General features: G+C 43.4%; 1 protein-coding gene across 3 annotated transcripts in view; it reads left to right on the top strand.

Annotated features, from left to right (window-relative positions):
• The window catches only part of AMOTL1 (angiomotin like 1), a 107606-nt gene that overhangs the window by 46624 nt on the left and 33561 nt on the right, over positions 1–27421 (top strand). For 2 of the 3 annotated variants that reach the window (XM_040426320.1, XM_040426322.1), the window contains 3 exons: positions 18149–18298; positions 19162–20056; positions 25012–25309. In XM_040426320.1, coding sequence (XP_040282254.1) covers positions 18149–18298; positions 19162–20056; positions 25012–25309 — 1343 coding nt within the window. Of the gene's footprint in view, positions 1–2833; positions 2960–18148; positions 18299–19161; positions 20057–25011; positions 25310–27421 lie in introns of those variants that run through there. The other variant, XM_040426323.1, reaches the window with a different exon arrangement.

The following is a 27421-nucleotide window of genomic DNA, read 5'->3' as shown; positions in this document are numbered from 1 at the left end:
ATGCCTATTGTGATGCTTGTGAATGGCATATCTGATGTATGAATCACTGTCCTGCAAGTATAAAAGACTCGCCAGGCTCCAGGATTTTTAATGGGGGGAGGCAGAATATTTGCGGCATCCGTTTTACCGTTCATCCTATCTGCAAAAACAGGTCTGAAGCGTAGGTCCGACTATTGGTCCAAAACATCGCCATTCTGATCTTACACTCCAGTGGAGCCCATCAACAAGTGGAGTCTGTTGTGCTGTTCCATAAAGAGCATTTTTGTATATATCCTCCATGGGCAATGGGGACCCGATCGGGCACACGACATCCGTTATTGGTCAGTAGGCGAGTGCGCCCATTGCTCTACCGTCTGCGCAAATACAGGTGCTGATTTTGGTACAAGTACTACTTAAAGGGGTTATCTCACTTCAGGAAATAGTATTTACTATGTAGAGAAACTTAATAAAAGCCACTTACTAATGTATTGTTATTATCCATATTGCTTCCTTTGCTGGCTGGATTAATTTTTCCATCACATTATATACTTACTCGTTTCCATGGTTACGACCAACCTGAAATCCAGCAGTGGTGGTCGTGCCTGCACACTATAGGAAAAAGTGCCAGTCTCTCTGGTGGCCGGGGCCGTGGGAGGTCACATAGGCTGGTGCTTTTTTCTATAGTGTGCCAGCACGGCCACCGCTGCTGGATTGCAGGGTGATCTGTAACCATGGAAACGAACAGTGTATAATGTGATGGAAAAATGAATCCAGCCAGCAAAGGAAGCAATATGGAGAATCACAATACATTAGGAAGTGGCTTGTATTTACTTCCTCTACATGATAAATGCCATTTGCTGAAGTGAGACGACCCCTTTAATGTGTGATTTGCCATTTTACTTGAAGAACCGTCATGTTGTTGAATTATCGGGTATTCTGGATTATTGGATGATGAATGATATCATGCAGTTGCGCACACAGAAGATGGGTGGGCTTGGCGGGGGCTCATAACAGAAATCAAATGGGGTGCTCGGAGCAGAGCATTAAAAAAAGTGTTCCTCCTCTACCTGCTTTTCATGAACCTTGGGTGAAATCCTCACCATCTTGTTTGCTAAGAATGCAGTTCTCCTGGATTTGGACAGTCCTCAACAAGTCCTCACCACCTCCTAATATCAGAAGTGGTAGGACCAAAAAGTTCTTGGCTCTCTTTTCCTAAGGTCCCATAGAGCAGTTGCGTGGACTGGTACATACACCCTTGTCCCCATGTCACCTCAAACTCTTCCAAAAGAACTTTCCAAGTTAGATTGGACCACTATCATTGCTTACATTAACTGGACTTTCTGGGCTGGGCATGTTTGGCCTGAAGCTCCATAGAGGTGGGTTCTGTGCCTCTTTATTAGTTGCACACAACAAGAGCCCCTTTGAGTCTCTACAGGGTTGACTGAATCCTTATAGACATTTGCATTAGTGTTCCCTGGTATAGGACATGCTAGGACTTGTAAGGACATCGAAGTCTGGCTCACCCAGCTAACATATAGGAGATATCCCTCATTTTGATTTTCTGTCAATAGTAATGTTAATATCATGAAATGGCGTGGTGACATCACTCACCTGCGTTGGGAGGCAGAAAAAGACTTTCTGTGGTAAGTTAGTGTATTAGAATTTCTTTATCTATGGAGGTTCCTGTGGTTAATTTCAAACACCAATTGTAGACAATTCCTTAAAGATCATGCTGTAGTCCCCCCGAACAGGGACATTGTAAAGGGTAATTATTGTAAAGTAATACTGTTCAGTGAAATGTTTGTGTACCTAATGGCATTGTATGGGCTGTTAGGAGTTAACACCTTGCCCCCCTGGTTAGTCAGTGGAGAGTCTAGTTCTGCCTGAGGAACAGAGAGTACCTACATATGCTTGCTCCTCAGAGCTAGTCCCAAGCTCAGAGAACCTTCAGCCAACAAAGCGACTTGACTATCAGAAGTGCTTGAAAGACAAAGAAGTCTCCATGCATTGGGGTCAGTCAGCAAGGTATTGTGCACGTTTATGGCATAGAGACTTTTCTGCTGTGAGAGGGAAAATTGCTAGTGCATCGTACCACATTTGGAGACGGTTTGACAAATTTGCAGATGTATTTAACAAAAACCTGACTGCATGCCTAAGGTTCTGCAGAGACCTAACAGGGAAGGAGTACTGTAGTATAACTTTCATGATTGCTACTGTCCATATTTTGCTCCTTGGGAGGACTTGCACTGTGATCTACTTGGAACTGTGCCTTGTTACTGTCGGATGTACTACTACTACTCCTATTCTGCACTTTAGTAAAGAGAGACTTATTTATTTACACCCACTGGCCTAGTTACTGACTCCACCACCATTCCAACTGCTTTCCTGCCTTGCACCCAGATCAACACTGTACACCCAGGGCACCCCAACTACCTCCATGTAGGAGTTCCCACACCAGAGTGTGCCCCGGGGAAATAAAGGGTGCACCCTTCTTCCACTGTTCGCCCCCAGGGAGCCCCAGGGTGAGGATCACCACTGTGACCTGTGACAACTGCCACCACAGCTACCACTCCCATCCTTCGCTCCCTTCTCCTGGGTCGCTGCAGTGTGATTATCTGGAGAAAAAGCTCCCTCTAGAAAAAAAAACTATTAATCTCAATGTATTCATATGGACTGCAACTGCAGCATAAGAAAAGTAACCCGTTACGTCCACCATGGGCTGAGATTCTCTCCTGAAGCCTCTGGCCATAGTTAAGCTGGTCCCTGAGCTGCGTCCTGCAGTCCCTCTGTCGGCAGTAGGTGGCCTGGTGGTTCAGTCAGTGTCCTGGAGATAGACGGAAGGAAGAAAGAGGCAGGAGGGGTACAGAGAAGGAGGACAGGATATGGGAAGCAGACAGAGCACAGAATAACGTGTTGGACTTGGTGTATTTTATCGTCATCTTTTGCCCGGGATTTGTCTGCGAGGAAACGTTCTACAGCAGTGAGTAGAATTTCACGGGTCTAGAACGTATTGTGTGATGTGGGTTCTAGTTACGTCTTCACGTGCCGTTCTATTGTTACCGGGTATAGTTCTATACAAAACATCTGGACGGTATTTAGCAGCAGAGGGAGGCAGTGCTCGAGGTTTAACCCTTCAGGGTAAAAGGGACAAGACTTGCTGCTCCTCTCTCCAAACATTACAAGACGTGAGGAAAAAGACTTCAAAGTTGAGGATCTAGGAGAAAAGAAAATTCCTAGAACTGGTTCTCGAAAAATCTGTACACAAACACACCAGTCATAGGGTTTGCTGCAGTCGGTGAGGACCCCGGATCTCCATACTTCTGGTTGAGGTCCAGCAGAGTCACTTATTTGGAGCCAAAGTAGTCATTATAGGCCGGGGGGAGGCAATTTTCTGTCATCTCATGGACAAACGCTACAGTCAGCTTTTTCTGAACGTGAACTGGCTGATAACTGTGCCATTAGGAAGGTCCCCCATTGTGCCCTAAATGTATGACGCAAGGGCAGAACCCCTAATATACCATCCGCTCCAATACCGCAGCGATTTAACCCCTTAGATGCTGTGATGTGTAGCGGCGAAAAGCTTTGAATGGAAGAGGGGTGGCATCCTCTGTCAGCTCATCAGCCAACATTCAAAATGGTGCCAGTGAAAACTGCAATCCCTTCCCGCGAAAAAACAAGCTACGATGGTGGAAAGCTAATAAAAAAAAACTTATGTCAAAAATATAGAAGAAACGCTGCTTACCGAAAGCCCAAAAGATGGGCCAGTGTCAAAACCAAGGAAAATTGCCTTGTTGCCCATAGCAACCATGCTTAGTTTCTTTTTTTTTCCAGTGCGTGTGTGAAAGTGAAAGCTGAGATCTCATTGGTTGCTATGGGTAGCATAGCCAGCCTTCGAGCGGATTCCTCTGTATACTAGGACACTGTCCTCTGAAGGTGGTGATTTTTAGCTTGCAGTCCGCATGTGTGGAAGGTGTCTACGGTGAAGAGAAGGACTTGTATATAGGGATCTTGAGACAAAAGATGAGACGTTCCTTTAACTGCTTTTTGGTTTGCACTTCCTGTATTATCTTTGCGTTGGATTTTGGCTTGAATTCTGTTGGCTTGTTCATTTTATTTCCTCTCAGGGTACGACCAGATGGCACGGCTGAACCACACATGTCCAAGCCACATCCACCCATGGCAGCCAATGACTGCACGATTTTGTGGTGAAATCACATGGCCGTACGCAGGGTCAGACTCACCAGTGTACCAGAGGAGCCTCTGGTGGTCCCAGGCTCTGATACCATAGTGGGCTTCAAGAGAACCAGGAGAAACAACAAACATTTGGCTTCCTTTTGGGGCCACTTACCACTAGGGTCTATTCATCCCTTTCAAATCTACAGTATCTGTTCAGTTCTGAGGTGGAAAAAGAGCTGCAGCAGATGCTTCCAGTGTGGAAGTACCCTGCAGCCAAGAGGGGTCCTCTTCTATGTTAGACATTTGTCCTATAACAGCACACATGGGTAGGGACTGTCCAGCTGGAATGACAGGAGCTCCGATACGCAAATGATACGCAAATGACCAGCGTCTTGTAAGGTGTTGATTCGTTTGCTGCACGTGTCACAAGCCTTTTCGTAGCACATGATAAAGGTCTTACAAGGTGTCCACCATTTGCATTCTGCATGGGAAAAGGGCTGAGCTCTCCGGTCACAGTGGGACATATGGCACCGTCAATGAAGAGATCTGCCATGAAAGTAGCAGTAGAAGCAGTAATGCAGAATTAGTAGCACAAATGAAAACTTTTTTTAAGGGGTTCTCCAGACTACAGATATTGATGACCTATCTTCTGGACGGGTCATCGATATCAGATTGGTGGGGGTCCGGCTCCTGGCACCCTCAACAATCAGCTGTTTTGGGCTGTCACAGCACCATAACCAGTTTATGGAGTAGAAGAGGAAGGCTCCGTAAACTGTGGGTTCCTTGGGCCCACCAGAGAAAATTATTCTCAGGCCCCAAACCCTTATATCATCAATAAAGTCTTAATAGATTTTGATTCAAAGGCAGCTCCAAGTGTTTGTTTTTTTCTACTGCCCTTTGGGTCCCACTATGGTATCAGAGCCTGGGCGCACTGGAGGATCCTCTGGTTCTCTGGTGGGCCAGTCCGACAATGTTGTAGTTTCCAATTCCATTCATTAAATGGGAGTTGGGCTGCAGTATGCCGGCCGGACCACTACACAGTGGATGGAACTGTCTGCTTCGAGCTCTGTTCACTCTACAATGTAGTTACCATCGCGGCGGCAGCCCGAAACAGCTGATCCGTGGGGATGCTGGGTGTCGGACCTTGACCGATCTGATATTAATGACCTATCTATCAATATGTGTGGCCCAGAGAACACCTTTAAACAGGTGCACCCTGTATCATGGGTGGGGACCCATTCACTTGAATGGGTCTGCAATCCGGGAGATGCTGTGAGGTGCGGAACGGAGGCACAGATCAGAAGCCCACAGAAGCTCTACCAAGGGCTTCCGCGGGTTTTCTGACTGTGCCTCAGCACCGCAAAAAAGTAATGCATGCACTACTTTTTTACGGTGAGGGCAGTCGGATGCGCATCGCGGATCCCATTCAAGTGACCGTTGGTTGGTGCCCGTGCACCAACGTTCGTGTGCATGAGGCCTAAGGGATCAAGTTCCTAACCATACCCTGAATTTTTTAGTTGGAGCATTAAAAGGGTTGTGCAAGAATGGGGGGGAAGGAGTTGCCACTTGGCCGGATCTATAAAGGAAAGATTACCTGCTTCCCGTCTCTGGCTCTCCGCTCTTTCTCCAGGCTTGTGCAAGAATTGGGGGGGAGTTGCCACTTGGCCGGATCTGTAAAGGAAAGAGTACCTGCTTCCCATCGTTGGTTCCCTGCTCCTTCTCCTCCATTTCCGGAGCTAATCACTGGCTGCAGTGGAGACCGGATCCCCTTACGTCATGAGAAATGGTCAGTGGTTGGCTGCGGAGATGTCAAACCAGATGTTGACATTGAGGAAGCCCAGTGGAACATCGCAGGCCTGGAGGATAGGGAGCGGGGAGCCAACGCCAGGAGGAAGGTCAGTAAGGGGGGGGGGGGATTACCAAAACTTGACATCCCCCCACCTACCTTTCTTGCACAACATCTTTAAGGTGGAAATTTGAAAGATAAGACATTTATTATGTATTAAGGGCTGTTTGAAATGAGTGTCTCCGGGTGCATACCGTACATGAGGCAGCCATGTAATTTAAAGGAGTGCCCTGAGGGAACACTAGTTTTCTATTCAAATGGCTGTTTGTATTGTAAATATTCATTTGGGGCAGAAAACAAGGATATCAGGTCATCAAGACAATGATTACAGACATCACAGTCTCTCCTAACATGACTATGGGTGGTATTATGTTCAGCCTTCAGCAGGGATTACAGGTGGACACCATGATCTTTTCACCTGCTTCCATAAAGACTTAAGTCTGTATTACGCCGGCCGATAATTACTAGCGAGTGTTCACATGAACGCTTGTTAGCGATCATCTGGCCGTGTAATACTGCCCATCGGGCAATTCTGATTTTTAACCACGCTTAAAAATCAGCGCTTGCCGGCGGCAGATCGTGCTGTCTACTAGCGATCTGCCACCGGCAAACTGCTAGACAGTATGGGGAGGAGCGATGGCATAATGATCGCTGCTCCCCCTGCTGCAGAGGAGATCGCTGCATGTAATAGCAGCGGTCTCCTCTGCTATCTAGCAAGCGATTGCCAAGATAGAACAGTTCCCTCCCGACAATCGCTTATTGATCTGTCTGTATAATACAGGCTGAAGACGTGCTCTTGAAGGACCCTACTTTTTTAGCATTTTTTAGGGCGTTTATAAGAGTTGTAAATTCCATAGTAGATGATGGTTACTGGTTGTAAAGATTTGTATCTCAGATTTAGAACAATTGATTCGTGCACTGGATGCTGACAAGCTGGCAGAAGTATAATCGGCCCCCAGCCCAGTCCTTTATAATAGGTCAGAGCCTCAATATACTGTATATATATCTTTTTTTCTGGTTGGTGACTTTGATGAGTAAAACTCATGTTCTTGAATATATAGAATTATGGCTTTATTACACCCTATGAAGTGCTTAAAGGGGTTTTCCAGGATATAGCAATGTATCCTTAGGATAGGCCATCTTTATCTGATTGTTGGATCCCTAACCGTACCATTGAGCAGAAAGAAGCGGTCACTGGATCCATCACAGAGATAATAGTGAATGTCTGGGATCTAGGCATTTTACCTGTAAAAAAAACTTCATAAAATATTTATGGTATGAATTTTTTTATTTATTTTTGTCCCCGTTTCCTTTGTGAATGTTTTTCAAAAGCATAATTTAACAACCTTCCAAAACGTTTAGGAAAATGCATTCTCACCAGTTATAGCAGAAGCACTTGTTTTCTCTCATTTATCCTGACGTTTTGTGGGATTTACAAGACCCTTCCTTAGGCATCTTGGGGCTGACCCTCAAGCGATCTCTGCAGATCATGAGAAAATATTTATCCGGGTTTATTTTTAGTATCCTGGGAGCTGCTGGAAACCAAAACTGCAAACAGTGAGACATTCACTGCAGGGTAATGCTCCCCCTCCTTCCCTGGCGCAAGGATCCCCAGTTTAATACTTGGCACTGGACGTTATCGCGGCTCAGCAGAAGTGATACCTGCAGGAAACAGGAGATGAATGGAACATGTTTATGTTTAGTCCAGTGAAATGTTCAGGGCTCAGATTACATTCTGCCCGAGAAGTCGTACAGCACAGGAAGTCTCAGTGGAAACTGTTGTTCCAACCAGGAACGGTGATAATGTAACACAGCAATGATTCAGTCCGCTAGCCGGGCCTCTTCATAGACTGCCTCCAGTAGAAGGTGTTAATTGACTGGAACTGGAAATTTAAAGGGACACAAAACCTAAAAATGAATATGTTAAAAATTTTGAAGGAAAAAAAAATCACCTAAACTCCTGAAACAGGTCTCCATCTCATCCTGGTCTCCTCCATCTTCAGGAGACGCTTAGCAACCAAGTCTTCTCAGAAGAACTGGAGAAAGTTTTTGTTCGGGCAAGCTGGATCTGAGTCAGCGTATGTGAGCTGTATGACTACTAAGGATTGAGCATGGTGGATTTCAGCATGACCCGATCCCTAGTCCCCTCGTGTGGGTCGTACGGAAGAGCTAAGTGACTTAAAACAGGGCACTGTCATAGGATGCCACATTAAACTCAAGTCAGTTTGTAAAATTTGTGATCTGCCTCCATCACCAGTAAGAGTCATTATTGTGAAGTGGAAGTATCTAGAAGTAACTGCTCATCCATGGAGTGGTAGAACTCGTAAACTTCCAAAATGGCGCTGTCGACTGCTGAACAGCATGGCGTGCAAAATCTGCCCATTTAATGTTTCATTACTTACTACAGAGTTAAAGACTCTCAAAGCCCAAGAACTGTACATCACGGGCTACATAAAGTGGGTGTCCATGGTCGATCAGCTGTACAGAAGCCTAAAGTCACCATGTTCCAAGCTGAGTGGTCATCACTGGACTCTGGAGCAGTAGAAACGTCTTCTCTGGAATTATGATTCAACTCTCACCTACCTGATGGCTGAATCAGTGCTCAGAGAACACCAGGAATGCATACTGCCTGTTGTACTATTTGGTGGAGTAGGGATGAAGGTCTGAGGTGGTTTTTCAGGGTTTGGTCGCTTATTTCCAGTGAAAGGTATACAATACATTCGGAAAGTCTAAAGCCCCTTTCAGGTTTCCCCCCATCATTCTGCACTCAATACCCCATAATGAGAAAATGAAAACAAAATGGTCAAAATCTTTGCTAAATTATTGAAAAGGAAAAGCTAAAATATGACATTGCTATAAATATCCAGACCCTTTACTCAGGACTTAGTTGAAGCACCTTTGGCAGCCTCCAGCCTTCTTGGGGATGATGCCACAAGGTTTGCACATCAGGGTTTGGGGATTTTCTGCCATTCTTCGGCAGACCCTCTCAGGCTCTGTCAGGTTGGAAGGGGACCGTCAGTGGACGGCCATTTTCAGGTCTCTCCAGAGATGTTCGATTGGGTTCAAGTTAGGCCTCTGGCTGGGCCACTCAATTACATTCAGAGTTGTCCTTAAAGGCTTTTAAAGGCTTTATTACACTGGCAGATAATCACTAAGATTATGGCAAACAAGCGTTCGTAGTAACACTTGTTAGCGATGATCTGGCATTGTAATACTGCCACTGATTACCAGATGAACGAGCAAACGGACTCAGAGTAATCATAGTCTTTCAACATGTTTAAAAATAATTTGCCAGCGGCAGATCTTGCCGTGTAATCAGCGCTCTGCTGCCGGCAAACCGATTCAGTAAGGGACAAGCAATGGCATTAGCGATCACCCCTTTCCATACTGTGGAGGAGATCGCTGCATGTAATAGCAGCGGTCTCCTCCTCTAGCGAGCAGGTGATTGCCAGGAATGAACTCCTGCTTAATCTGCAGGTGTAATAGGGCCTTAAGCTACTCCTGTGTTGTCTTGGCTGTGTGCTTAGGGTCACTGTTGGAAGGTGAACCTTCAGCCCAGTCTGAGGCCCAGAGCACTCTGGATCAGGTTTTCATTAAGAATATCTCTGTACTCTGCTCTATTCAGCTTTCCCTCAACCTTGACCAGTCTTCCTGTCCCAGCTGCTGAAAAATACTCCCACAGCATGATGCTGCCACCACCATGCTTTACTGTAGGAATTATACTGAGCAGGTGATGAGCAGTGCCTGGTTTCTTCCAGACATAATACTTAGATATGAGGCCAAAAAGTTCAATATTGGTTTCATCAGACTGGAGCATCTTGTTTCTCAAAGTCTGAGAGTTCTTTAGGAGTTTATTTACTGAGGAGAGGCTAATCTGCCATAAATCCCAGATTGGTGGAGTGCTGCTGGTATCGGTTGGCCTTCTGGAAGTTTCTTCTATCTGCACACAGGATCTTGGGAGCTCAGCCACAGTGACTATTTGGTTCTTGGTCACCTCTTACCAAGGCCCCTCTCCCTAATTACTTAGTTTGGTGGAATGGCTAGCTGTATGAAGAGTCCTGATCATTCCAAACTTATTCCATTTGAGATTTATGGGGTCCACTGTGCTCTTGGGAACTTTCATTTCAGCAGAAATTGGTTTGTATCCTTCTCCCTATCTGTGCTTCCACATAATCCTGTCTCGGAGCTCTACAGGCATTTCTTTCTTCTTGGCTTGGTTTTTGCTCTGATATGCATGGTCAGCTCTGACACCTTACATAGACAGGGCTGTGTCTTTCCAAATGATGTCCAATCAACTGAATTTACACAGGTGGACTCCAGTCAAGGTGCAGAACATCTCAAAGATGAGCAAGAGAAATGGGAAGCCTGCAGAGCTAAATTTCAAGTGCATAGCAAAGGGTCCATGCTAAGATTTTAGTTTCTGATTTTTAATACATTTTCAAAAATTCCAAATTCAGTTTTTACTTTCTCATTATGGAGTATTGAGTGCAGATTGATGGGGGAAATGTTATTATTTTTTTTTTTTTATCACTAGGCCACAACATAACAAAATATGAAAAAAATGATAGGGTCTGAAGACTTTCTGAATGCATACAAAGCTATAGCATACAAAGACATTTTATACAAGATGCTCCTAACTTTGTGGTAACATTTTTGGATGTCCCTTTCCTGTTCCAGTACCCCTGTGCACAAAGTGAACTATATGAGAAGATGGTGTGATAAGATGGGAAAACTTGAAGTGGTTTCGCAGAGCCCTGACTTCAACCTATCAAGCATCTTTAGAATGAATTGGGATGTCGATTGCAACCCAAGATCTTCTCATCCAACCTCAGGCTCTGACCTCACAAATACTCAGACACAATCTATAATCATGACCTTCTCTCCAACTCTTTTGTCTTGAACTGGAGTGTTGACTGGGAGCCTGGTATCATCTAGCCTCATTGGCCAGCACCAGTAATGGTGGGAAAAACCAATGCACTGGCCAAAGAAAAGCCAGGAAAGTGTTTGGAGACAACCAAGTATGAGTGCAAATTGTTATCTTGCATTTGAAGTGAATATCACAGACCTGGCACCACACAGTCTGGCAGACTCATACCACAAAGACCTTGGGATCCTGACAAAATACAAATTGTTGTGCTGTGAAAATACTTAATATGTATGTGTGGAAGCTTAACTGTAATTGGCATTAATTATAATAACAAACCGTGTTAGATAATATCCGGCAGCTATGTGCGCTGGAATGTGGAAAGCTGAAGTTCTTGGAAAAGCTTGTAAACTTATCACTGGTGTCTGCATTATTTTCTATTTGTAAATGGGGAGAATTTGTCAAATAGTATAGTGAAGACCACCCCCATCAAGACCAAGTTTCTCATGGATGGATTTTTAACCCCTTGACTCATTCAAACACCTATCAAAGGCCTTCAGGTAAAGAGATGAAAGCTTATTAGGCCTTAATTTTTTTATTTATTAATGATATTGAGGACGGGATAAATAGCACCATTTCTATTTTTGCAGATGATATTAAGTTATGTAGTATTGTACAGTCTATGGAAGATGTCCACAAACTACAAGCTGACTTGAACATTCTGAGTGATTGGGCATCAACTTAGCAAATGAGGTTCAATGTGGACAAATGTAAAGTTCTGCATCTTTGTAGTAATAATATCTGTGCTTCATATGTCCTAGGTGATGTAGTACTGGGAGAGTCACTTATAGAGGAAGATTTGGGTGTCCTTGTAGATAAAAGATTAAATAACAGCACACAATGTCAATCAGCTGCTTCTAAGGCCACCAGGATACTGTCATGTATTAAACGAGACATGGACTCGCGGGGCAGGGATGTGATATTACCACTTTACAAAGCGCTGGTGCGGCCTCATCTGGAATATGCAGTTCAGTTCTGGGCACCAGTCCATAGAAAGGACGCTCTGGAGATCGAAAAAGTACAGAGGAGAGCAACTAAACTGATAAGGGGCCTGGAGGGTCTTAGTTATGAAGAAAGATAAAAAGAATTGAATTTATTTAGTCTTGAGAAGAGACGTCTAAGGGGGGACATGATTAACCTGTACAAATATATAAATGGGCCAAACAAAAAATACGGTGAAAAACTGTTCCATGTAAAAAGGGGGCACTGCCTCCGACTGGAGAAGAAAAAGTTCAGTCTCCAGAAGCGTCAAACTTCTTTACTGTTATATCTGTGAATCCGTGGAATAGAAGTCCTCAGGACGTGGTCACAGCAGGAACAGTGGACAGTTTTAAAAAGGGTTTAGATGAATTCTTAAAAGTAAATGACATTAATACACTGCGTGCAGAATTATTAGGCAAATGAGTATTTTGACCACATAATCCTCTTTATGCATGTTGTCTTACTCCAAGCTGTATAGGCTCGAAAGCCTACTACCAATTAAGCATATTAGGTGATGTGCATCTCTGTAATGAGAAGGGGTGTGGTCTAATGACATCAACACCCTATATCAGGTGTGCATAATTATTAGGCAACTTCCATTCCTTTGGCAAAATGGGTCAAAAGAAGGACTTGACAGGCTCAGAAAAGTCAAAAATAGTGAGATATCTTGCAGAGGGATGCAGCACTCTTAAAATTGCAAAGCTTCTGAAGCGTGATCATCGAACAATCAAGCGTTTCATTCAAAATAGTCAACAGGGTCGCAAGAAGCGTGTGGAAAAACCAAGGCGCAAAATAACTGCCCATGAACTGAGAAAAGTCAAGCGTGCAGCTGCCAAGATGCCACTTGCCACCAGTTTGGCCATATTTCAGAGCTGCAACATCACTGGAGTGCCCAAAAGCACAAGGTGTGCAATACTCAGAGACATGGCCAAGGTAAGAAAGGCTGAAAGACGACCAACACTGAACAAGACACACAAGCTGAAACGTCAAGACTGGGCCAAGAGATATCTCAAGACTGATTTTTCTAAGGTTTTATGGACTGATGAAATGAGAGTGAGTCTTGATGGGCCAGATGGATGGGCCCGTGGCTGGATTGGTAAAGGGCAGAGAGCTCCAGTCCGACTCAGACGCCAGCAAGGTGGAGGTGGAGTACTGGTTTGGGCTGGTATCATCAAAGATGAGCTTGTGGGGCCTTTTCGGGTTGAGGATGGAGTCAAGCTCAACTCCCAGTCCTACTGCCAGTTTCTGGAAGACACCTTCTTCAAGCAGTGGTACAGAAAGAAGTCTGCATCCTTCAAGAAAAACATGATTTTCATGCAGGACAATGCTCCATCACACGCGTCCAAGTACTCCACAGCGTGGCTGGCAAGAAAGGGTATAAAAGAAGAAAATCTAATGACATAGCCTCCTTGTTCTCCTGATCTGAACCCCATTGAGAACCCGTGGTCCATCATCAAATGTGAGATTTACAAAGAGGGAAAACAGTACACCTCTCTGAACAGTGTCTGGGAGGCTGTGGTTGCTGCTGCACGCAATGTTGATGGTGAACAGATCAAAACACTGACAGAATCCATGGATGGCAGGCTTTTGAGTGTCCTTGCAAAGAAAGGTGGCTATATTGGTCACTGATTTGTTTTTGTTTTGTTTTTGAATGTCAGAAATGTATATTTGTGAATGTTGAGATGTTATATTGGTTTCACTGGTAAAAATAAATAATTGAAATGGGTATATATTTGTTTTTTGTTAAGTTGCTTAATAATTATGCACAGTAATAGTCACCTGCACACACAGATATCCCCCTAAAATAGCTAAAACTAAAAACAAACTAAAAACTACTTCCAAAAATATTCAGCTTTGATATTAATGAGTTTTTTGGGTTCATTGAGAACATGGTTGTTGTTCAATAATAAAATTAATCCTCAAAAATACAACTTGCCTAATAATTCTGCACTCCCTGTACTTATGAAAATGTGGAGAAATCAAGTCTCATTTCCTTCTGGGATTCGCATCCCCACCTACTGTATCCCTTGGTTCAACTTGATGGACTCATGTCTTTTTTGAACCGTATTAACTATGTAACTATGTAATTAATGCTTTGGAAAGGTAAGTATTTCAATGCATTACATAAAAAAATATGTAAAAAATAAGTTTGTTTAATTAAAAAGTTCCCCTTAAAAAATCTTTTATTTTTTCAAAAACAGTTCAACATATGATTGATATATAGTTTTGGTGCAATCATAATGACCCATAGATGCAAGATAACACAGTATTTATACCACACGAAGCGTGGTGTTAAAATAAAGCTTACAGAATTAATAAAAGTTAATCGGTAATTTATGTGTACCCAAAATAATAAAGCCTACAATGCATCCTTATCCTTATCTCGGGAAGCGGCAACACAAACTTTTTTCACCAAAAAAGCATGATTGTGTTGTGCAGAAATACTAAAACACAACAAAACCATACATACATTTTTTTAATAAAGCCATATTCATATTGAACTTTACGTAAAGATTAACACGTTACCGGTATTTATCCTGCACTGTAAAAAAATTGCAAAAAAACAATGGTCGAATTGCTGTTGTCTTCCATTATGTATAATCCCAAGTGTACCACCCAAAATAGTGCTACTGAAAATGACAGCTTGTCTCACAAACGTCTACATACAGCTATCAATAGAATTTTTTTTTAAAAAGTTACAGCTCTTGGAATTTGACAATGAAAAAATGGAAATCTGTGTATATTGGCTTCTTTGAACACCAATGTTCATAGCAGTTTTGGGTGGTCCTCTTAAAGAGGTCTCGCTGTACACTCTATTTGACAACGTACATATTCCTGAGATGTCGTCTTTAGAATGCTGCTCAGGTATTTCTTTGCGGTATCTTGGTCCACTTCTTCAGGTGACATCACTTATGGCTGCCTTTATAGGGCTTGTAGGAGTAGTCACCCAGTATTTTCTTAGAGCGTAAATGAAACATAAATCTGCATTGGTCTTTTTCTCCGTCCACTTTCTGAACCAAACCGCCATACACGGTACGACATATTAGGCGGGGTGCCTCATTCACATATAATTGTACTGTACTTTCCTGCAGATGTTCGACATCATAAATCCCATGGCAAACCTGCCACGTTTTGAGTCTGTACAAAGACATTTTGAGCGCAATGTGGCATGCATTCTACCTCCACATGCTACTCATGGACTCCAGCAGAATGGCTTGTCACAGTATCACCTTGGGATCTCATGTCTTTACCTGTTCATCCGTTATGGTCCAGGTCATGAAAGATGACCTAAGCTCCAGCGGCTAGCAGGTCTTGATGTAGGCAGGGCAGGCCATATTCCACTTCTGGTTTAGTCTTCCACTGGATCTGTAGGTGGTGGAGTGATCTCCAGATTCATCACATGCACAGTGCTCAAGTTGTCATCGGGCAATGTGTGGGCAGTTTTCACCAAAGAGAGGAGCGACTGGTGAGGGTCTGGGTGGAGGGAGCACTCTGGGGTTTCTCTCTGTGTCAGGTGTTTTATGGGTGGTGTGGATTCTGGTATGTGGGCATTAAGACTGTAGAAGGAGGTGTTGGTGTTTCTTGGCTCAGGCTTCAAGTCCTTCTTCTACTAATGTTGATGACCTGGGTTGTTTGTCTTCCATCTGAACATGTTTTCTTGGTAGAATCTAGAGACAGGTTGCCACTGAAGCCGATATTGTATCACATACCCATGGGTCCCTGGGCAACAGAAGGACGTAGACCACACATGATAGTAGGACCAGAAAAGCTGGAACTAAGCAGTGGGGTGTGCAGTCTGCTTTCCTCCACAGGGCTGGTGGGGGGAGGGAGTCAAACTTTGTTAAGAAGCTGCAGAACCCCTTTAAGGGTAATCTTTCACCAGCAAATACCCCAATGAGTTACTGCATTTACCATATACTCTAGGAAGTTGCCTGGGGCTCTTGTGTCCAGTAGGTTCATTCAGCAACACACAATCTGCCGATTGACCAAACAGTCCCACTTGGTTTCGTAGCAGTAGTAGCTAATTTACCAAGCTTTGTAGCGCCACCGTTTGCCTTCTTTCTCTCTTTACCTTTAAGGAGCTATTGAAGTCTTTGGTAAAATATTTCTCACAGTATTCTCAGGTCGTTTGCTTATTTAATAACTTCAAAGAGAAGCTTCTTCATATTGCTTCGAAGAAATTGCTGATGCATCTCACACCGTGTCCCACTGTTAATTCACAGTCGATGGGAGATGTAGTATATCAGGCAGGCATTAAGTGTAGATGTACGCCGCCTCGAGTGTAATCACGGTGATGAAGTGCAGAGGACTATACTAGTTCTTTACTTCTATGATTATAAACTCCACATTTCTCTAGAGAACTGTAATTCCAATAGTCGTCTATGTGTCCATAGATCATATGTAAAGTATTTGTGAAGACAAGTCTGCTAGAATAACGGCTGGACTGACTTAACCTCCTTATATAACGGGAAAAAAAGCCAACTCAGGTCTATCGAGTTTGGATCATACAGGGTGGTCCTGAAGTATGGAGACACCTAAATACATGGAAAACAATGTTTGGGAGCGCCATCCATTATTGGCAAATTTGACAACTGTGCCATGGAAGATGGGTGGTCTGTTAGGATGTTGTTTTCCATTTATTCAGATGTCTCCATACTTTTGGACCACTCTGTATATTCTTGGAGCTGTATTACGCCTGGCCATGGGGTGGATTTGTGGATCTTCTGGACATTGAATGCATTTACAAGTACTGATTACTGAAGTCATATATATTGCTACTCCAGCCTCTGCAAACACATTTTTAAGGTGGTTCAAACTTTACCCATCTATTATTGACACCCACCCTCTGGGCAGCAGTCAAATTCTAACTAATGATATTTCCAAGACATGATATATGCCTTCTTCATTGTTGGACCAGGGCCAATGTTAGCAAACAGGAACACAACTAGCACATGTGGCTAGTGCTCGGAACCAGGAGTTCGGTCAGTATTAGAACCAGGACGAAACCAGAAACAACATAATAAATCATAGCCAGTTGGCATGAATAGGACAGACAGGTAGTAGAACCAAAGATCACATGTCTGGTGGAGGTTTGGGGGCGCAGTTGTGCCCAAGGGAAGATTAGTTCCTTAGTTAAAGCTCCAGTCCTTATAGTCTTGGATGCCCTTGCAAACAATGGACTTCCTCTTTGGTAATGCCACCCTCTCCAGGTGCTTACACTATTCATGGCCGTTGTATTCTGTGAATAGAGAGAACACAGAAGATGTAAATGGGAATTACTAGCCATTGTTGGGTAAGAATTGTGGTGCTAAGAATCATCTGCTCCTCATGGGCGGGCACGTTACCTTTTACTACAAATCTATAGTTGGAAAGGGGCTATGGGTAGTGTCTAAACAATTGTCTACCTCTGTCGCAATGCCAGGAGATGTCTTATATCCTGGCTAAAGCTGGCATGGATTTGCATGTGGATTTCACTCCATACATTCCAAGGATTGTTAACCCGGACTGATCCATACAGAGGGACATTACATGGCATGTGACGTTTACATATCAAATAACATGACATAACAAGAACAGTTTATAGGTACCCTGTTCTGGGGTAGGTGGTTACAGTCTCATTGGTGTCATTTGTACTGTAGATTACTGATCTCTTCTAATCGGCTTGGCAGTCAGGACCATGCATCAGAGTATTAATCCTCTCTAGAGAGATTCTCTTGCAAGAATCAAACATGAAGCCTGCATCAGTATGCTAGAAGCCAAACACTATTCATATTTTATAAGGCTTTGATTGAAAATGGACAGACAGCGGTTTTAAATCAGGAAAAACCCTGTGTGACCGAGAGCCAAACTTTTCAAAGGTCATGTCTATATGATAGACTATGAGAAACCAACCGGTATAGATCAAGTACAACAAGAAGTTGCAGAATATTATGTTAGAAGCTTTGAAAGGATGGTGTACCAAATTCTCCAAGAGTATACCTGCTACGGACTCGGAAGGGACCTGAGTGATTTGATGAACCCCCCAGATTCCAGTATTGCGGATGCCTGTCTAATCTTGGTCCAGTTAAGATACTGTTTCTAGTTTCTGGCTTGGACTACACCGCAGCATTAGATTTGTTTCTGGGTGCAATTTTGTATTGTAGCTTTTTGACTCTGCCTAAGTTTAGTTTAACCATATGACATGTATGACATGTATAGCTGGGGATATACCAGGGAATAATTCCCGGTTCGTCTTGTTTCAGGCATCTCCACAGCCTACTACAACCTCTGTGTTACTACACCTTGTGATGAGAACGGCTGCGTTTACCAGGACCGTTCTCTGTACATTACCAGCAATGACCAATCATCAGTAGTCGCTGAATCACCGGGCTCCTTGAAGGAACAGGCTGGTGGTAAGTCACTCTCAATATAAGTATATATAAATATACACTTGGGTGTAGTGTTTTTAAAAAATGGATCTCCCCTTTAAGAACATAAAAACTATGATGTAAGCGTGTGGGTGTTACCCATAACAGCCAATGATAATTTAGATATTTAGTTAAGTTTTAAATGGTTGTTATTGGCAATAAGTATAGTTACCTTTTCATAAATGAGTGCCAGTGAGTAAGAATAAAGGCAATTAGTAACCCATATCGTAGGTTTTGCCCTTTGTTGACGTAGTGCTAGATGCGTAACACGACGGGAGCAAACGGTACACGATGAAGCCTATTAACTTATAATGGGATCTGTCAGATTTGGTGTCATAGTGCCCATCATTTTGCCAGAAAAATAGCACTGCATGTAGCGTATTTTTTTTTCCTGTCAAACGTCACCAACGGAGATTCTGATGCAGATGTGAATACAGCCTTAGGGTCCATTCACACGACCGTAGGCCATCCGTGCCCGTATTGCATGAATCTCAGTATGCATTGACTTGAATGGGTCCGCAGTCCTTAATATATGGTGCAGTGCGGAGCAGAGACCCGTGCCTCTGCACCGCAAAAGATGGAACAAGTTCTGTCTTTTGCCGTAAGTTGCAGATTGCGGACCCGTTCAAGTGAATGGGTCCACGCTGCAATACAGGATTCACTTGGCCGGTGCCTGTGCATTGCGGACGTCAATTTTCGGATCGCAGCATGGGCACGTACGGCTTACGTTCGTGTGAATGTACCCTTACTTAGCGACATAGTGATAGACTTGTATTTGTAAAATAAAAGTAAGTTGTCTTCCACTTTACTTATTTTTGCTCATTGCTTATTTTTAATTTTTCTTTAAGAGGAACAAAGGTCCAACTTCATACCTCAAGATTTTCACAGGATACCGGAGGTGGAAATGAGAGGTTCTGAAGATGTTTCAACAGGAACCGTTCTTCAGCGATTGATCCAAGAGCAGCTGAGATATGGCAACCCCAACGAGAATATGAACTTTCTGGCTATAAAACAAGCCACAGGAAGTGCAGGACCAACTAATATCACCGCAAATTCTGTTTCATCGACTGAAAACCTCACCCAAGAAGACCCACAAATGGTCGGACACTCAGCGAGGCAAGAACCACAGGGGCAAGAACATCAGGTGGACAACACCGTGATGGAGAAAACCCTGAGGACAGCTCAACCCCAACAAAATAATGAGGAGCTGCCCAGCTACGAGGAAGCCAAAGCTCAGTCCCAGTTTTTTAGAGCTCAGCCACCTGGACCTATGGGCCCGGGTTTTTATGTTGCTGGCATTGTGGCCAATCATAAATCCAAAACTGAAGGAAGGCCGACCGTCAGTCGGGCCAACAGTGGACAAGCGCACCAAGACGAGGCACTTAAAGAACTCAAGCAGGGTCATGTTCGCTCTATGAGCGAGAGGATAATGTTATCTCTTGAGAGGAATGGAGTTAAGCAGCACTCTTCTGGCAGCATTAAAGGACTTAAAAATGGGGCTCCATCTCCGACTCCAAGTTTGGGGAAAGGAGGGGAACAAAGAGGACCCCCACCGGACTATCCCCACAAGGTCAAACAAGCTCCAACTCCTGTGAATAAAATTCATGAACAAGGACACTTCTACAATGATCAACAGCACCTGATGGTACATGAAATGATGAAACCCTACCCCACCTCACACCCCACCCGAACTGAGGTGTCTGTCCTCCGGTACCAGCCTCCTCCAGAATATGGTGTATCCAGGTAATACGACATTCTGTCTCTGCTGCAGCTCTATGAATTATCATGGTGCAGCTACAAAGAACTTAAGGGTATGCACACTTTTGCAACCATTTCTTACTGGTCTGGTGCATCTAAAATAAACAGTAAAGCAACTTTGAAAATAGTTTTAAGAATTTCCTATTGTTTTATGTGTGTGGCTCCTAATCAGACCTATGTGTCTCCATGGTTACAGACTACAAACAAATAAACGGTGTAGTCTGATCCTGCGGTCCTGTGTTACTCCACTCCACCTCCTTGCTAACTTATAGACAAAATAAGAGAAGGGAAGCGAGTAACACATGACTTCATGATCGTAACACATGACTTCATGATCCGACTACACAGGTTACATTTGTAGTCTGTAACCACGGAGACAGATAGGCAAATATAGGAGTTACATATATAAAATGGTTGTTTTTTTTAATTAACCAAGACTATTTTAATTATTCCATCACCAGGATCACATTAATGGCTTTTATCCATTAGCTTGACTGTATAGGAGAATGGATGTCAGGACTGAACAATTCTGATGTCCTGACATAGACAGTGGCTAATGCATCTGATTGGGATGCAGTCTATTGCTTCTTTGTCGCAGTCATTCATTGCAGCACTCTTAAGTTCATATCCACCAATGAATATTATTATGTTTATTTAATCTCAGTAGGTTCAAAATGCTGTTCCAAATAATTCCTTAATATGTTGTATATCATTGGCGCTGAATTTTTCTAATACAGAAAATATCCTCTGCATTGATGTAATGTTAGGTACAATTCTTCAATCACCACTAGAGGGAGCTTACTGTTTAATATTGATACAGTAGCACAATAATCCCATAGTATGCAGTAAGCTCCCTCTAGTGGTGACTGTAGTCAGCTAGAATTTTATGTTTTTAATCACAGATGTGGAGCTGTGTATCAGAGCTATTAGGGTCTACAAGTAAATTAACCAGCGCAGAATTTGGGACCTAAAACAATCTGTAACCATGAACATTCAGTCCAATCTGCAGGCAGCAGTTTATAGAGCAGTTAGCTGCTCCTTGCTCTCAGTTACCCGTCTGTTACCCGTTAGGGGCATGTCCTTATACAATCTGACAGTGCTAGACTTAGGGATGCACCCCTTTGACAAAGGAAGGGGTAACACCCAGTTGTCAATTCATTCAAACATTTCTAAGAGGAATAACAAAAGGAACGGCTCCAGAATTGCTCCAGAATTGTCACGAGTAATACAAGTATTTACTGATGCAGACATGTCAGGGGAGGTGCCGGGTCCCCTTTCATAAGAAGTCCTTCAGATTCCGTAATATATTATGTCCCAGTGACAGATCTGATTACGTTTAGAGGGTCCATTAGCAGAAATGCATGTCAGGAATGCAGAGATCTGGATGTATCGCTTGCTGTACTAGTGTAGGACTGATGGCAAGTAGTCACGTGGCCCCCCGCACTTTGGAAGATGGGGCTAGTGGGGACCTTTTCTGTCTCTTCGTCTCCATTCATGGTTGAGCACTGGTTCTGCAAGATGACAACTTTCTCATAGAAGTGAAAAATTTGGCTTCCCCTTTCTCATGCTCTATGGCCCAGAACAGAACCTTTTATTAAAGGAAAAAAAGATTTAAAAAACCACATTCATACATCCAAATGGAATCCGCCAGGACGTGGGAGCTGTACCATTGGGGTTATTAACTATTCCAGAAAGGAATGGAGATACTAGATATGAGCCTCCGTCCATTGATTTGTCATGCCTCCTTAGTAAGTCCCTAATAGCTCAGTCCGCTCTGCAGGTGACATGTTATAGCGCAGGAGAAGCTGAGCAGATGGGAAGATATTCAGTATACCGTCCAGCGGGCGCTTCTGCCCAGTGATTGAGTATACCGCCCACTGGACTCAACCACAGAACCAGCAGAGATGTACTCGGATATAATACAGGTTTTACTCTATCTTTTCTCACAAAACTACATGTCAATTTGCTCAGCTCCTCCTGCTCTATAACAGGCCGCCTGCAGCTCCTTTTAAAGGGCATCTGTCAGCAGTTTTATACCTATGACACTGGCTGACCTGTTACATGTGCTCTTGGCAGATGAAGGCATCTGTGTTGGTCCCATGTCCATATGTGCCCGCATTGCTGACAAAAATTGAGTTTTAATATATGCAAATGAGCCTCTAGGAGCAACGGGGGCGTTACCATTACACCTAGAGGCTCTGCTCTCTCTGCAACTGCCGCACACTCTCCACTTTGGTTGACAGGGCCAGGTATGATCACATTTACACTGCAGCAGTTGCAGAGATAGCAGAGCCTCTAGGTGTAACGGCAACGCCCCCGTTGCTCCTAGAGGCTCATTTGCATATAATAAAACATTATTTTCTCAGCCATGCGGACACATATGAACATGGAACCAACACAGATGCGCACATGTAACAGATCAGCCAGTGTCATAGGTGCAAAACTGCTGACAGATGCCCTTTAAAAGGGGTCCTGCACTTTGTTTAAACTGATGATCTATCCTCTGGATAGATCATCAGCTTCTGATCGGCGGGGGTCCCGGGTGGCTGTTTGAGAAGGCAGCTGCGCTCCAGCAGAGCCGCGGCGTTCTCACTGTTTACCGCTGGTATTTTCTGGTTTAAATATTAACTGGGGGAAATCCCATATGATGTTATTAGGGAATGGGCAATCACAGAGGGACTCAACGGTGCATGTGCTTGAGAAACACGAGCGTTTTAAATATTTAGGTATACAAATCTCCGGAAATATAGAAGAATATGAAAAGTTCAATGTGCTCCCCGTAATAAAAGAACTTAGAACTAAAATACATATTTGGAAAAGATTACCGCTGTCAATTCAGGGTCGGGTAAACCTAATAAAAAAGATTTTTCTTCCAAAAATACTGTATGTCCTACAAAATGCCCCAATGAGGTTGCCGAAGAAGACTTTTAGGTTATTAGATAGTCTAATGGGGGATTTTATCTGGAAAGGCGATATCCCCGGGATAAAGAAAGAAGTGCTTCAGCTCCCAGTAAGAGAGGGCGGATTGGCTGTTCCTAATTGTTTTTTTTATTATTTAATAACACAATATAGTCAGATAAAAGGGAGTTTGAACGGTTTAGTGGGAAGGCAGGAATTAAATAAATTGGGTTGGAGAGCGGAATGGAATCACTTAGAGGTATTGGAGTCAGGTACACTGGAGAAAAATACTATAGGAAATAGAATATTGAATTCACTGGAGTACATATGGGTGGAAGTTAAAAAAATATTAGAGATTAAAGGTTATTTGCAGTACACACCTATATGGAAAAATATTAATTTAAAGGAATTGCAAACGATTAGGCTTTATATAGACTGGGAAAAAAAGGGGATGAAATATTTAGGTCAAGTATTTGAGGAAGATAAACTGAAGGACTTTCACACCTTGGTCAGGGAGTTTGGGATCCCCCAAAAGGATATCTATAAATATTTCCAGCTTAAAAATGCTTTGAAGACATCGGTGCATTTAGATAAATACAGAAAGGAACAATCAGATAGAATAGATAAATTTACCAATGGAGGAGAAAAAAGAGGAACAACTGCAAAAAGATATGGGATTTTGATGGAAGGAAAAAAAAAAACGGATTACATTACTTTCTAGAGGAAAATGGGAAAAAGAGCTTCTGTCTTTTACGGAAGAAAAATGGAAAGATGCTCTTAGAAGTTACACTGTGGTGTCGGAAAGGGGCTCACATAAGATGTCTCCGTTTTTTATAGTGCATAGGCTATACCAATCCCCTTGAGAATGGGTGTGAGAACTTCTGACAAGTGCCCAAAATGTAGGGGAGAGAACGCAGACACTGTTTTTGGAGATGCCCCAAACTTTTTAGGTATTGGAAAGAAATAGCAGAGATCGTATTAATATTTCTGGATGTTCAAGTCTTTGAAGACCTAGTAGTTTGCATATTAGGGGCAACTGAACATTTGAAGTTAAATAAAGAGATACGATTGGTGTTGGGTAAAGTACTATTTCAGGCTAGACTCCTTATACTTAGGAAATGGGTAAATGGAGATCCCCTGACAGTGGGACAGTGGCGAGAAGCAGTTGCTAATTTGATCAAAGTGGAATGGGTGACCGAGAGATATACTGAAAAAACTGATGAAATATGGAAAAAATGGTTATATTAGGGCCGGATGTTTTTTTTTTTTTTTTTTCTCGTCCCTCTCTCTCTCTCCAAAGGGTGGGGGGTGGGTATTTGGGGTAAAATGTTATTATATTATTCATTGGTGTAATATGGATTTTTGTATTTTTGTGATTTTGTATATGTTTTTATATAATTGAAATAAAAAGAATATATAAAAAAAAAAAAGTATCACTGGCCTGGGCGGGACTAAGCTCTGTTCAAGTGAATGGATACCAGTGATACTAGTCGTGACGTCACTTGGCCTGTGGTAAACAGTGAGAAGGCCGCGCCGCTGCTGGAGCGCCGCTGCTGGAGCGCCGCTGCTGGAGTGCCGCTGCTGGAGCGCCGCTGCTGGAGCGCCGCTGCCTTCTCAAACAGCTGATCGGCGGGGGTCCCGGGTGTCGGACCCCTGCCGATCAGAAGCTGATGATCTATCCAGAGGATAGATCATCAGTTTAAACAAAGTGCAGAAACCCTTTAACACTCCACACTCCACAGGCCATAATACAAGTTACGATTGTTGCAGTGTATTACCATGCATTATTGCTGGCAGTATTATTCTATAGGTGAGACTGCAAGTGTGAACACCGTCTTATCTAGATAATCCTCATAGCATTAAAGCAGAGGGTTAATCACTGGGACAGATTGGCGCTCCGCATCCCTGTGTCACATGACTAATTAAAACAACTCCGTCCTCAGATGACAAAATCTGTTCATTTCAGCATTGTCTAAATATATTTTCCCGTCATTCGCTGCGCTTGCAGCGTACTAATGTCTTATGTTTGCTTTCATTTGTAGCCGTCAGCAGTCTCAGATCCCGTTCGCCTCTGTCCCACTGCAGCCACACAGTCCCATGTCATCTCAAGTGTCCTCCGTCAGCAGCTCCTTGCACTCAGCCTCCCTCCCAATGTTTCCAATGACTATGGCTTCCCACCCCACCCCATCCCCATCTCCATCTCCAGGCCAGTCGCTTCCCCCCGAAGCCTTTGCCATTGTGGAACGGGCTCACTATATGGTGGAGATGTTAACCAAGGAGAACAGCACCTTGAGGCAACACCTAGAAAGCTGCTACGAGAAAGCCGACAAACTCCAGAAGGTAGGTTGTGTATGGGTTGTGGGGTGTTATATACGACAATTTAAAGATGAGGCCAACCATGCCCTATAATGGATACTGAGAACCTACCAAGGGTCGTGGCAAACAAAGAAGTGGAGAATTTACTAGAAACGTCATGAAGATGGGATGGAGGCACCAGGCCTTCTTGTCCTTAGGATTCTGGTGGTGTCAGGCAGGACCTGAAAGGGGCCTAATTTGTCATTTTTGTGCAAATATGATGGCACTTTTACAATGTTGTTGTACAGAAATGTCTAGAACTTAAAGAGGACATGTAATCTCTCCGGTTGTAGTAATTACTTGAATGAATGAACAAATGATTTACTAGCAGTTTGCAATAAAGGTCCATCTGGGTGTGACCAGTTGGGGGCATGTCCCTGCAAAATCACAGCTGCCAATGTCAGAGTGTGGAGGGACACACCCACAACAGGTAACACCCAGCTGGACCTTCATTACAAACGGCTAGTAATTTATTCATAACTTCTAGCAGGAATAACAGAAGAACGGTACAACATAGATTCATAAGAATAGATGCTCCAGAATTGTTATCACATGGGGAATGCAAGTAGTTACTAAAACAGACATGTCAGGAGAGGGGACCCCTGCAAGGAAAACGTGATGAAAAAATGATGCTCAGCAGCCCTAGTTTAAGGGGGCGTTCCTGAGCGGTCCGGGGTCTTAGTGAGCCAGCCCAGAATACAGACTCCCATTGTTTACATTGCCGGCTGCATTTTGAGAATTGAAAATTGATGCACTGTGGAAATAAGATTAATATTACGAAGTAACTTGTTTTTTTTATTTCATTACTAAGCAGCTATAAACATTTTTAAACCCCTTTAAAGGGGTTATTTACTTTTTAGTAAGTGATGGGGTATCCTCATCGATCAGATGCGGGCAGCTCCGTCTACTTTGTAATGGACTGAGCTCCTCATTGCAGCACTGCTCCCATTTATTTCAATGATTCCAGCTCCTGAGCTATTGCCAAACAGCTGATCGGTAGGCGTGTGGGGTACCAGACTCCCTCCCCCCTGCCCCCAATGAGCTATCCTGGGGAAAGGCCATCACTTAAAAAAGACTGGCTGGACAACCCCTTTAATAAAACATGCTCAACCCCTTTAGGGTCCATTCACACGTCCGTTGTTTCTTTCCTGATCTGTTCCGTTTTTTGCGGAACAGATCTGGACCAGTTCTGTACCCATTCATTTTCAATGGGTCCTGAAAAAAATCGGACAGCTCAATGTCTGATTTTTTTTCAGGACCCATTGAAAATGAATGGGTACAGAACTGGTCCAGATCTGTTCCGCAAAAAACGGAACAGATCAGGAAAGAAACAACGGACGTGTGAATGGACCCTAAAGGATGTATTAGGTGTCCCACATTATTTACATTATATCACATGGCATAATCGGATACCACTTTATCCTATAACAGAGCAGAACAGTAAAAATTGAAGCACTGGTGTGAACCCAGCCTAAAATGACTTCACTTAAAGGCTATGTACACTTTTGAGGGCAATATTTTTTTAATGATTGCATTGTACTCATTGGGGGCTAAGAATCATTTTTTAAGTTGGTCTTTATTAAAAATATTGAGCCGTTCTGTCACAAAGGGTTAACTGTTTTTCTAGCTGTGTGCATCCTACTTTCACTTTGTGCCCTCTAATAATCCGTATCTCTAAATTAATAAAAGGTCATAAACACTTATTTAGGCTACTTTCACACCTGCGTTAGGTGCGGATCCGTCTGGTATCTGCACAGATGGATCCGCACCTATAATGCAAATGCTTAGATCCGTTCAGAACGGATCCGTTTGCATTAGCAGGATAATGCAAACGGATCCGTTTTGACTTTACATTGAAAGTCAATGGGGGGCGGATCCGTTTGAAAATTGAGCCATACTGTGTCAACTTCAAACGGATCCGTCCCCATTGACTTACATTGTAAATCTGGACGGATCCGTTTGCCTCCGCACGGCCAGACGGACACCCGAACGCTGCAAGCTGCGTTCAGGGGTCCGCCTGCTGAGCGGAGGACAAACGGTGCCAGACTGATGCATTCTGAGCGGATCCGCATCCACTCAGAATGTATTAGGGCTGGA

This window comes from Bufo bufo, chromosome 3 (assembly GCF_905171765.1).
Source record: "Bufo bufo chromosome 3, aBufBuf1.1, whole genome shotgun sequence".
Lineage (NCBI taxonomy): Eukaryota > Metazoa > Chordata > Amphibia > Anura > Bufonidae > Bufo > Bufo bufo.
Note: the sequence above shows the minus strand (reverse complement) of the source record. Positions and strands in the feature narration are given on the sequence as shown.